Genomic DNA, 13,483 nt, shown 5'->3' with positions numbered 1-13,483 from the left:
GTAATCATATTCTCATCTCCTGTATGTAATCGTTTTCGAGGAAACAGATGAACCTGAAACAAAAGTAGGGTGCTACCATTCTTTAACAGGGATGAGTAGGTCATACCATTTTCCGAGGACAGGTAGGATTGTCAAGTTAATGGCCATGTCTTGATGTCACAGTTGATGGATTTTTAGCTTTCAAATTTACAACGTTGATTTAGTCATGTACGTTCTTTTTTTGTGTATCAACAGATTGACTATCCTGACGTCCAGTTAATGCGACCAGGTCAACGTCAGTCGTGCACTACAATGAATTTAGAAAAGCTTCTTGCTTTAGAACAAGAAGAAGTAAAAATTGCCAGAACACAGTCCCTAGGTGAAGATGAGGTGAGTTGTAATAATTATCTTTCTTGGCATGTCACTGCTATGTGGACATTATTTTCAACGAGACATCCAACAGTGTGTACAGTAGCTGCATCTCCCATAGGTAAAATTTCTCACGCATCGTCCAATCAATATGCAAATTTTATGTAAATTATCCCTTGCGTCTTCTTATCAACCATTTTTTTACACTTCATAAAGTACTGTCTTGAAATTTTTTTCTCTGAAGGATTATCTGACCTTGTTAAAAAGGGTAATTTTACACTGCATTGTCCCAAAATAAACAACTGTAGAGAGAAAATATTTTAGAAATGTTAAATTTTAAGGGAAAATTTTCGATGAAAAGAATTTTTTTTGAAAGAAATTTTTTGAAAATTTTCTATGAAAAGAATTTTTTTTTTAAAGAAATTTGGCAGGAAAATCTTTTTTTTTTTGTGAAAAGAAAATTTTCTGAAATGTTGAAATCTTGCATTTGGTGTGAATATTATTTTTTGTGAAAATGGTATGAACAGATCAGGGAAAGTCTTAATGTTAATCAGAAAAAAACCACTCTTTTCGAAAAAAAAAAATTTGTGACAAAAAGTTATCTGATAAATGTATGTATACAGTAAGTGTTACAATTATCCAATATATGTAGGTGTTCCTGCATATTACTATTAAAATATTATATGTACAAGTAACACCTATTTTCCCTTGCTTTCAACAATTTACCAGTCACTTTTATAACACTTCCCTTTGGGAATGTAGTTGAATTTTGTACATATTATTTCAGGACAAACTAATAATATAGCCATATGATATTTGTACCTACCCTGTTTCAAATGTTTTTTGGGTATTCATAATTTTTTAGGCCAATATTACTTTTCAGTTGATGTTGAATACTTGATAAAAAAAAAAAATTAAGGTACCGACTCCATATATATGTACATGTGTCTACTTTTCGATGCTAGAATTTTCCCCTATCTAAATTCTCTCAAAGTCATCGTAAGAACAGTGGGTTCCATCTCCATGATATCCAGACAAAGAAAGCATCTGTTTCACAACAAAATGCTCTGATATCAAAAAGTTATTAAAATGTAGCGATCTCCCTTAAATATTAAACATATCAAGCCATCTTGTTATTTTTTAGAACCCCCAAATGAAAATAACACCTGCGATACTAAACTACATGGCACACCTCAGGTGATGGGAATATTGTATCAAACCATCAACATATTCTAGAAGTTGTCATTTTATCTTCAAAATGACTTTATGCCACTTTTAGGGAGTGGAAATGTAGCTATAGAACATCTCCTTTCTTGTTGCCAAATAGCAACTGCAGATGTGATCTTCATAAAAGCATTTTTGAAAAAACACTGTAAAAGTGTAGGTAATACAACTGACAGAGTAAAACTCCATCCATAAATGAATTATTACTTTATTAATATTAATATTATTAATAATTGGAATTGTGTGTTATTGTGTTTGAGGCATGTTGTGTTGCATTATAAAAAGTGTGTCTTTGCCTTTGCCTTGCACTAATATCGTGGTTTGTGTTAGTTTGTCCTTTGTTTCCTTTTTACCCTATTGTAGAATTTTAGCGTACTATGAATGATATGTGTAGATCGATGTTAAAAATTGATGCACAACAAAATGTATGTGTAGAGAAAATTTAAATGAAGCATGAGAAAACACACACTTGGTTACTGTATGCTATGAGAAACACAATAATGGCAGAATGTAATTGTAAGGTCACGATACACGGCTAAGCTTTGTGGTTCACAATCTCAATCTAAAGTACAACCGGTAACAGTCAACTAAAGCATTTGCACTGCTAATGTCACAATCATTTATAGCATCCATTTCAATTATAAAAGTTTACTGTTACATTTGCTTTTAATCATCAGCCGAGTATGTGGTGTCTCTTAATGTCACCAAGCTGTAAACAATGTAGCCATGATTACAAAGCACAAGTTAGTCATAAAATGATTAGAGAATAAATGTAAAAGTCACAAGATGTCTTGGTTTCATTTAGGGCAATAGATAATCACAGTTGTGGCACTTGATGATGTTAACAGACACCACATACTTGGCTGATAATTAAAGTAACTGTAACAGTATACTTTTACACTTGATATGGATACTATAAATGATTTTGACAAGCAGTGCAAACCCTTTAGTTGACTGTTAACCGTTGTAAATGCACTGTTGTCTCGTTCTATTGATCCAGTTCGTAGATCAAATGGTTCATATGAAATCACTTGCACACGTAATTGTGAATGAATGCTGATGGTTGGCCATCTAAAAAAAACGATTTGAAAAATATTAAATCACTTGCACATGTAATCGTGAATGTATTTATTGTTGTACAAGTCTTAGAGATTAGTAAATGTTGATGGTTGGACATCCAAAAAAAAAATGTTTGAAAAATTACTTGCACATGTAATGTTGATGTATCTATGATACTATGGATTCTCGAAAGCAGTGTACATGTATGTTTATGGTCAAACATAGCCTTGATGATTGTAGCACTCTGTGGAAATGGTTATGGTAAAAGCCACATAAAGTGTTGCTGTGCCCCCATCAATAAATATTGGTTTGCAATAAAAAGTGGTCAGAAAGGGTCATGACTCACTTGTCACAAAGTTGATTGGTCAGAAAGTCATATTGCTGTAGTAATGACAACAAAGTAAAAGAATGTGTTCTGATTGGTCAGACTCAGTCACATGATTAGTAGTAACACATTTCTGATTGGTCAGAATCAGTCATGTGACTAGTGTTAACACATTTCTAATTGGTCAGAGAAAGTCACATGACTATGATACTGATGGCAATAGTGTTTAGGTAACAAATATTTACAAAGATTTATCTTGATACAGTGCACAGGGTTCGTTGACTTTTAAAAATCCACGGTGAATGAACTGTTTTCTTTAATCGTTACGCATGATTTGTTAATGTTTAAATCACCAGGTAATGTTTTGTTTATGCATAAATGATTATCAGTTGCATATTTTGACTCTCATTCATGAATATTCAACAGCAAAGACGACCTATTATCCGACTAGAACGTACCCAATCTCTCGGAGACGAGAAGGTAATACCGGTAATATTTTCTTTTGTTGAAATCAACTCCTCTATCATTGGTCATCCTCAGTCAATCATGTTCAGCACTATTGTCATCCCTACTTCATGTCAACCTTGTTACGCACGATGTCGTAGTGTGATGTTGTCATGTCCCTTTCTAATGTTCAATGCGTTGTAAACGATCATTCTCTTGACCTTCAGTCAGTGTGTCATAACTGTGTTCACTTTTCACTCTCTTTGCATCCTCGAGGGTAGTCTTGGCAGAACCGTAAACGGATACAATCATATACTTCTTAGTCATCAACAAGTGATATGTGATAATGACGCATTTTTCTTGATTCTTAACTTCTGTCACGATAGTTGTGGGTGTAGTAACATTTATTGCAATTGACATCTCTAGTAGGCGTACGATTATGTTAATTTTTTCACCTTTGAAAAAAAAGAGGACGTCAAAAAAATAGTTGTGTGATGAAAATGACTCACTCTGTTGTTACAACTGATATCAATGTCAGGCCATTTCCTAATACGAAGTGGAATTATCAACAAATTATTTTTTGTAGATCTTAATCTGTCAGAAATTTACACTTGTACATTTGTAGTAGACAAGAACAGGTGACGTGTCTAAGCTTTCTGTTACAACATTGCAGTTGACATTAAGTGGTCTATCATTATGCAATGTATAGAGTAATATTCCTTCATTCATCAATTGACCTTGACCTTACACTTCAAGGTCAAATGTCAAATTCAACCTATTTGTGACATATCATGGCAGTTATATGATACAAAGTACATGTGTGTTGTGAGTGTATTGTATGAACGAGAGCAGGTGACAGTTCTAAATGTTTTTTGCAACATTGCAAGTGACCTTGACCATAATTTCCAAGGTCAAATATCAAACTTATGTTACGTGTCATATCAGTTATTTGATACCAAAGTACATGTACATGTATGTAGCAGGTGCAGTAATGACTAATATTCTGGAAATCATTGTCTCATGTCTGGTATGATGGTGACACTAAAAATAGTAAATCATGAGTATAATAAATTGCTTTCATGAAAACAATTACCGGTATAAATCTCTTCGTGACTTGGAAACTGTCAAACATCCATGTGATGTCTGGGAACCCTTAGAAACAATAAATTTCCTTAATATCATACAATGAAAATGTCATTTACAAAAAGTGATTATTCAAAATTTCAACCTTATTTGCCTTGATGTGTCATCATGCTTTGCATCTAAGACGTGAAGAAAATAAAATACAACCGTGGCAGTCCAAGTTTTGATTGTAATACTATGAAAGATAGACACAAACTAAAACTGTTATTGGAACAATTAGGTATAAATTATTGAATGGACATTGGTTTATTATGCTCTCAGTACGATGACATTTCTGATAACTCCCATGATTTTGCGGTGTACATTTTTAGGACTTCCAGTGTTTACATTATCTTGTTTACAGGGTGATTACATCCACACAACCGGGACACTGCTATCACCTACTTGTCGAATCTTCCTTATCAAGCAACAACAGTTTTAGTTTGTGTCTAGCTTAGTAAGCCGAAACCTCAGTTGCCGGTGTAGTATTTCAACGAGAAAGAAACAGTTTACGATCAGTACGAAGCACACTTAGAAAATCTGTAGGAAGTTCTTTCATCTATGTTAGTAAATTAGTCAGCTGAGTTTAGATGACAGATTTGTGTGGCATCAGTATAAAAGTTCATTCTACTCTCCATCGACTTCATTTACTTAAAGTCCCTTATCTTCAAGGTGACTACACATCATAGTGATACTCGTTACAAAACAGTAATAGACTTTTGTCCTTCCCTTAACTCAAGAGACCATCAGAAAGTCTTCATCATTTCTGACAGATTAACCTTGTCTTGTCTTGTCTTGTCACTGATTATGTAAATTGTAAAGTAACCTTATAGCTTTCTTTTCCCCTCAAGTCATTTCATGTGCATTACTCTTCACTTTTTATACTACCTGTAAGTCTTTCAGTCGTCTGTGTACGAATTGTTGGCAGTGTACTTTACATGAAAGTTGTAACTTGTATTCATATATATTCATGTTGTCATCACTAGTTTTCTGTGTCAACAAGAAATATGGTTGCTTTGTGCTATATCAGGAAATCTGATACACATGCGTACATATGTACAGACATTCACATACTGTGAATGTGGAAATTTTCGCTGAAGACTTATTTTCACTTATTTCGCTGGAAACCAAAGATGCAAAAATAAGTAGTGACTAAATTACCTTCAGTACATGGACACAACATACCAATCTGGTAATTAGTAAAAATTAGTCTTTGAGAACTAGTTGAAGACTAAAATTGCAAAATTTTCAAGGAGCGGAAATAACTAGGGTGACAGTATACACATTCATATATGCATGCACTCACACACACACACACACACACACACACACACACACACACACACACACACACACACACACACACACACACACACACACATACATACTTACATACATACATAATACAAACACACACACACATACACACACATATACACACACACACATACACACACACACACAGACACACTCAACCTCTGAACTTTCCACCTTCAACTATGACCCACCTTAGCTCATCTTACATACATCGACCCATATATGCTAACATTGTTTTGAAATCTTGGATCATCTTACTATATATATATACCCATTTATAAAATCCTGCCAGACATACCTTCAATCTCAACCTCTCAACTTTGAACCTTCAACTATGACTTTGTTCATCTTCTTAACCTTTAATAACCTAAAATGTTGTCGCCCATTAAATCATTCTGTCTTCTGATAATATGATAAAATCATTCAATACCAGGGATCTACTGCTGTAGAATGCCTTTTAACTTGCTTATTTTTTTATTCCAAACTTGTGTGATTTTTCTCTCTGTTCTAATTTCCATATCTGTAATGTCTGTCTTGTATATTACAATATCATCTGTGGTTTAGTGTAATATGGGTAATTTGATTTCAGTACTATGCAAACATGTCAAATCTCGTCAATTCAGCTATTTTTTTCTGCATATTTCATACATTTATTACATATTATACAAACGTACAGAAACTGTCAAAAACATTAAGTTTTTTGTATGGTGATAATCCTGGTGCAAAATGACCCGTTGCCAGCTCTTTCATTAATTAACGGTGAAAAGAAAAAGATAATTTTTCAACATTTACAAGAAATCTGTCATAGTAGAGTACAAAACAGTCATGAAATGTCAACAGTTTTTACACCTTGGTGATGTTTTTTTTTAAAATAAAGAATTTGAAAATTCAAAAAAAAAATTTTTGTTTCACAAGAAATGATCAAATAATGTATGTTTGTTTTCTCTATCAAACTGAAATTCACGATTTTCACAATTTTAATCCTACAATATGAAGAGATGATATTATTTTCCCAGGAAATTTGTGTAATTTTTTTTGTCAAGTCTTTGACCCCAGCCAGTACGTAAGAATCTAAAGTCAATATTTAAATTTTAAAAAAAGAGGAGTTTTTCATGTTTGTGTAGCATTTGAAAGTTTTGTCTTACAATAATTATAACTCCCAATAAACCGTATTTTTGAATTTTCTTGAAATATTATTTTCTTTATTTTTATTCTATGTATTCTTTCCATTGGACTAATAATGGTGTAAGTATCTGATAAAAGAAAATTAGTTATTGTAACCCCCTCCTGCACCCCTACCAGTTACCCCCTCCCCAACCCCAACAATACTGATATACCTGTATTTCCCATGTTCACACACATGTACATATCCCTCAATCTTATTAAAATCTGATGTGGTGAAAGCGGCTAGATGTCTTTATTTACTGCTATTTCCATCGTTTTGTGTCGTTTGTTTTGTTACGGATAGGAAGGTGTCAATCACCCGGAACAAAGCAAACGACACAAAGCGATGGAAACAGAGGTAAATAAAGGCATCTAGCCACTTTCTCAACATTAGATTTTAATCAGATTGGATATCCCTGCACTAAGTTACAACCCAACTCCCAACCACTTTACCGGAAAACTTTACACGTTTAATATTTTTTGCATGTTGTTCTTATTGTTGTATGTTGATAATTGTTTTTTAGAAATGCATTAATACATTTTATAGAGTTTTTTTGAAAAAAAAGGGGACAAAATATTAAGAATGAATAACAAACAAAAACCAGACATAATTTCTCAGTCATGAAGGGTTACCCATCTGGCTTGAAAATCAATATATCACTTTTGGAAACTTTTATACATTTTAAATACTATACCAGGTAATTACTGCGATATTATGCTGAAGAAATCTTAATAATTCATATTTATCATTAGAAATCATATTTATTTTGTGGATTTTACCGATTACACCTGCCGTTACATGTAGTAGTGTCTCCCCTGTGGTAATCATGCAGTGCATCTCCTTCCCCACACCTGACTTTTACTTTCACTGTTAGCACCCACAGTAGAATAAGTACCTACCTGGCCATTACACTTACTTTGCAACACCCCCCTGTCTACATCCAGGCTATTCCATTCCCATTGCATTGCCCCAGTGATGCAAAATGTCACTGCAACACGTTTGGTACACATGTGATGAGTTGAACAAACAGGTTTCTTGTAAGAGGAAAATAGCCTGAAATCCTTCATAGTAGTGTCCGTACTACATGTATGGCTCAGCATCATTCATCAAAATTCTGCGTCGTAAATCATGTATATAACTTCTCCATGGTTACGTATAAATTCTGACAATGTGATCACAAATGTTACAACCAAATTTTTGTTTTAAAGGCCAATAGTTCAATCCTATGTTCTCACATTAGTGTCACGTAATCAGTAGCACCAATACGGTTTACATTCTTCTGCTTTTCACACGTACATTTTAAACCTTATGTAAACTGGAACTTTAAAGTTGTGTAGAAATGCTCGCATCTTTTAAATTATTTATCATGATTTCATTATTTTTCACGATTTCATATAATCGTGTTTAGTTGCACATCAAGAAATAGTATTTAGACCAACGAATTTATTAAATTTATGTTGTGATTTTTTGAGATGTTTCCCTATCACTTATCATGGAGGGAGTTTGATGGTAGCTAATGTGTTCCTTAGAATGAGTAGTCAATGGTCTGTTGGTTTTACAATATAATCCATGTTGTGGTTTCAAGTGATAAAACTAAGTAATATTTGACATCCAGCTATTATGGTTTCATGGTACAATAATCGGTTGTTATTAAAGTGGCCATATGGATGAGGATTGGGTATTTATTTTGGATTTTGAACTTATAAAACAATTTTATGATAGCTTCCTACTTGAAAAATGAACGTGAAACAACATATGCCAAGTACTAGATTGTAACTCAATAAATTGCCAAAGATTAATAAATGTGTAAAGTGTTTGTTATTGTACATTCAATAAACAAACTTTTTGAACAATTTTCCCCTTTTGCAATTTATTGAGTTACAAACAAAGACTTGGCATATGTTGTTTCACATTCACTTGTCAACTAGGAAGCCATGATAAAATTGTTTTTTTATAAATTAAAAATCCAAAATGAATACCCAATCCTCATCCATATGGCCACTTTGCTTTCAGCAAGATACAGCACACATTGTCATCTTGCATGACACTACAACAACCTAGGAACTAACTACCAACATTATTTAATTACATGTTACCATATTTTGTTGTCTGTGTTTGTTTCTTTATCATATGCAGTACAGTGTATCATTTTGCATGACATTACAAATACAAAGGGCTGACTACAAACATAGTTTTGTATGTCATTCAGTGATGTTTTCATCATAATGCAGTACAGCATACCACAGTGCATGACATAACAAAACTAGGGACTGGCTGCCATCGTAATTTCACCATATAGCTATACATTGTATTTTGTTGCTGCATCACACTTTGTCGTATTACGTGACATTAAAAAACGATGAAGTAACCACCAACTGCATTTACTGATGTCACATTGTTACACAAGTCATTGTAACACCACAGTGGTCACATAACATCAAAATAACACGATAGCACCCCGTCATTATCCCCATAATTGCTTTCAAATAGCCCAGATGACATCATGGTTGCCATAGAAATGTGTCATTTTGAAAAGTAAAGACAAGATAGTAGAGTGATACTTTGTATTACGACACAGTGCACCTTGTTTGCCTGAAAGCATTCACACCAAAGATTTTCAATTTTCACCTTGGTATAATGGAAGAAATTTTTATGAAAATTACACAGAATTTCCTGTGTAACGTTTCATACTTGTAGAATATCGTGAATATATTTCACATTATGATAGCTTAGACTCGTTCCATTCTCAATCAGATAAAATAAACCCAAAAGTCAGTCATTAATGTTGAAAATCTATTGCTAAGAAACATCTAAGATTGGTGAAACTTTGAGAGAAGATTCTAATCTTTAGAGAACTTCTCGAACAGTTGTTTTAAGAAAAGAAAAATGAATAATTCCCTACAAATCTGTCAATATTGTTAATTGTCTTGGCTAACTCTCCAGGAAGACCAGCAATAGCAGACATCATTTTGGGTTAGTTCCTAACAAGACCAGCGATAATAAACGTTAGTTTGGGTTAGTTCACACTGAGCCCAACGATATTAGACAATGATTTAGGCAAGAACGACACATAAAGAACTTATTAGACACTTCAGAAGTCAGCTTTTTTTCATATTATGCATTTCATCTCTTTTACTTTATTTCATGATATGATTTTATTTTACTTTACTCAATGGTTCAATATCATTTTCAAAATGATTTCAATTTGTTTAAAATTTCTTTTCTTCATGTTTCATGACACATCAGTTAAGTTAAGGCAAGCAAAATGAAAGCATTTGGTTTGTGAGCTCTGCGAGATTAATATTCACATTGCATACATTGAGAATTTTTTTTTTTTCATGTGTAACAGGTTCCACTGGAACTTCAAACCGTTCAGAGTCTTATCAAACGGGCGGAACAAGACCATGGACTACACATACGAGTACCAAGTACGCCGAGTATTAGCGATAAAAGTTCACGTCCCAGTAGCGATTCAAGCAGTTACTCGGATTTGTTCCAGCCAATCGACAGCATTGATGTAGATTTGACTGGGTTAGTAGAAAGTACTGTTGACTCTGATGAAGAAGATCAGGATCAAGAATCATCAGAGGTATGTAACACTGCATCTGGTTGGTTAGGACACTGCATTTTACAGCATGCAAGGATTCACAGACCAATCACTCTCAAGCTCTCATGATGTTCAAAGGAAATTTCATGGATGGATCTGATTGGTCAAGACACTGCATTTTAGAATATGCCAAGATTCATAGACCAATCACTAGCAAGCTTTCATTATGTTCAAGGGAAATAGTACATTTCTATCATATTGAATCTGATTGGTTGGTTTACTGTATTGTTAGACAAGAACAGTTTTATAGACCTGAAATTTGAATTTTGAAAATAATAATATACAAAACAAGACCTGATTGGTCAGTTATCTCTATGACTCAACCATTGTTGTTACTTTGACCAATTGCAGCCAAGCTTTGTGCTCAAAAATAATATATTTTTTTATATGCAAATATGTAATTATGTGCCGAAATTCACACTTTATTGAATAGGTATCATATTTTTCTTAGTCACATGATTGTTGAAAGTTTTTTAACCTTCATTTGCAAAGATGAAAAAATTAGTATGTCTTAAAATCAATGGTTTAAAATGTACTTGATGTCACTCTCGCACACACCGCTTTTAAACTAACTAATCAAATTTTTCTAATCTGTTTTTGTTGCAGTCACTTTCAGTTCGAGACATCGTTCGAGATTGTTTAGAGAAAGATCCCATCGATAGAACTGAAGATGACATTGGTGAGATCCTGTTCCTGTTCTTCAAATTTCCTGTTTGTCATTTCATGCATTTTCAATCACCAATTACTGTATCTGTATTTAGTTTTGATGAATTGAAATCCCCCCCCCCCCCAAAAAAAAAAAAAAAAAAAAAAAAAAAAAAGTGTGTGCACAAATACCTGGACTTGAACATTTGAATTGCGATGTAGATTATTGACTATTGTTAATTTGTGAAAAACTGACTTTGTAAAATGGCTTCTATTTTTTCTAATTTTTTTTTCAGAAATTCTGCTTGACTTTATCCGTCATTTACCAGCATTTGCCAACATGACATTGGCAGTGCGGAGAGCACTGTGTGCTGTTATGGTGTTTGCTGTCGTAGACAAGGCTGGAACTGTTGTTATGAAGGACGGTGAAGAGGTACTAGATTGTATTTGAAACCATTGTCTTGTGTTTAGTGCATCCATTGGTTCAATAGAACTTTCCATGAATGTCGCCCTCTAGTTTTACAGTAGATCTTTTCATGAGTGATACCTTATTTTTACAATAGACCTTTCCATGAATGTCGCCCTCTAGTGATACAATAGACCATTCCATGAGTGATGCCCTCTAGTGATACAATAGCCCTTTCCATGTATGTCACCCTCTAGTGATACAATAGCCCTTTCCATGTATGTCACCCTCTAGTGATACAATAGACCTTTCCATGTATGTCGCCCTCTAGTGGTACAATAGACCATTCCATGAGTGATGCCCACTCGTAATACATTAAACCCTTTCAGGAGTTGCACAAACACCATCTAGTAAACTTTTCTCTGCCACCCTCTAGTCTGTTTTCATGTATATGTTTCTTTGAAGTTATAACTGTAAAAAATCTAGGAATAACACATGATTACTTTGGACTTTCTTTACCTATAGCTTGACTCTTGGTCAGTGATATTAAATGGGCATGTGGAAATCAATAGGCCTGATAACACACTTGAGCATTTACATTTAGGAGATAGGTAAGTTTCCTTCACAAATTACAAATGTTTTTTGTAACATATTTTTTGTCAAACTTTCTAGCTATAATCTTTGTTTTCACCAGACACGATCTTTAGGTGACTTTAGTACAAGTGATAGTGCTAATGTTAGTTTTTATTCAGTACTTTTTCACTCCTGTGCTCAATTCATTTTACAATTCCATGCCATGGACTTACAACACCGCAGTGGTCCTTTATACTTCCCCCAACTCCCTGTGGAGCATACAATCCATTGCAGCCTTTATAAGCGCGTAGGATTAAAGCATTCACATTGCAACCTCTATCCTACCAGGTCCCCAATTATACGACTGGGTTTCCTGACACACAATCATACTTCAAATCTTGTCCAAGGTCTTTTAACAATTCAGGAACAAACGATCAGACCTGAGGCTTGAGTTGAAAGCTTATAAATTCCAAGATGGCCGTCTAACGATTCAATCATTGTGACTCCATATAATTGAAACTTCCTTCTAATTATGTCTAAATCACTTCTTGTGGTGTAGGTTTCTCTTTTTTTCCTGTCCTTTTTTTGAGTAAACAAAATCTTAATGACGCAAGTTACGAATAATATGGTTTCAGCTGTGTCTCATGGCCGTGTAATTTGACATTTTGTCAGTAGACAGCCAGAAATATATATCATTATCTGGTCATCTAGCAAAGGACTGGCATAGACGTTGTAGTGTTGATGATATCTCTGGAAATTGTCACTGATCACAGACCAAATCAGATCGTAAACTCAATACTAAAAACTGTTTGTGCACTTTAGTTCTTGTAAGTCAGTTTATTGTAGCTTGCATGTAAATCCTTAGACATTATCTGTCCACAGTTACTGACTTTCAACTGAATGTTTAGCGAATCAGGACGGGATTTATAGTTCACCATCTTCTTATTTATAGTTATTATTCTCGTTTATTTACTTTCATTTGCACAGTTTTGGTTGTGCGCCCAGCTTAACGAGGCAAGCTCACCGAGGCACTATGAAAACCAAAGTCGATGACTGCCAGTTTGTGTGCATCGCACAAAGTGATTATTACAGAATCCTTCACCAAGGTGAAGAAAACACGAGGAAAGTCGAAGAAGAGGGAGAGGTCGTCATGGTTACTGAACATCGTATTCTTGATGGGGGTAACAGGAAAGGCCATATTGTTATTAAGGTAATTTTTGCATATTTTTTTGGAACATCTGAAGAATT

General features: G+C 34.1%; 1 protein-coding gene across 13 annotated transcripts in view; it reads left to right on the top strand.

The window, feature by feature from the left end:
- The window catches only part of LOC144451998 (rap guanine nucleotide exchange factor 2-like), a 53,417-nt gene that overhangs the window by 19,942 nt on the left and 19,992 nt on the right, over positions 1–13,483 (top strand). For 12 of the 13 annotated variants that reach the window (XM_078142971.1, XM_078142966.1, XM_078142969.1 and 9 more), the window contains exons 3-9: positions 235–369; positions 3,383–3,436; positions 10,354–10,593; positions 11,218–11,290; positions 11,553–11,689; positions 12,188–12,273; positions 13,223–13,445. In XM_078142971.1, the coding sequence (XP_077999097.1) occupies positions 235–369; positions 3,383–3,436; positions 10,354–10,593; positions 11,218–11,290; positions 11,553–11,689; positions 12,188–12,273; positions 13,223–13,445 (948 nt within the window). The remainder of the gene's footprint in view (positions 1–234; positions 370–3,382; positions 3,437–10,353; positions 10,594–11,217; positions 11,291–11,552; positions 11,690–12,187; positions 12,274–13,222; positions 13,446–13,483) is intronic. The other variant, XM_078142963.1, reaches the window with a different exon arrangement.

This window comes from Glandiceps talaboti, chromosome 22 (assembly GCF_964340395.1).
Source record: "Glandiceps talaboti chromosome 22, keGlaTala1.1, whole genome shotgun sequence".
Taxonomy (NCBI): Eukaryota; Metazoa; Hemichordata; class Enteropneusta; family Spengelidae; genus Glandiceps; species Glandiceps talaboti.
The sequence above is the reverse complement of the archived record's forward strand: the minus strand, read 5'-3'. Positions and strand labels throughout refer to the sequence as shown.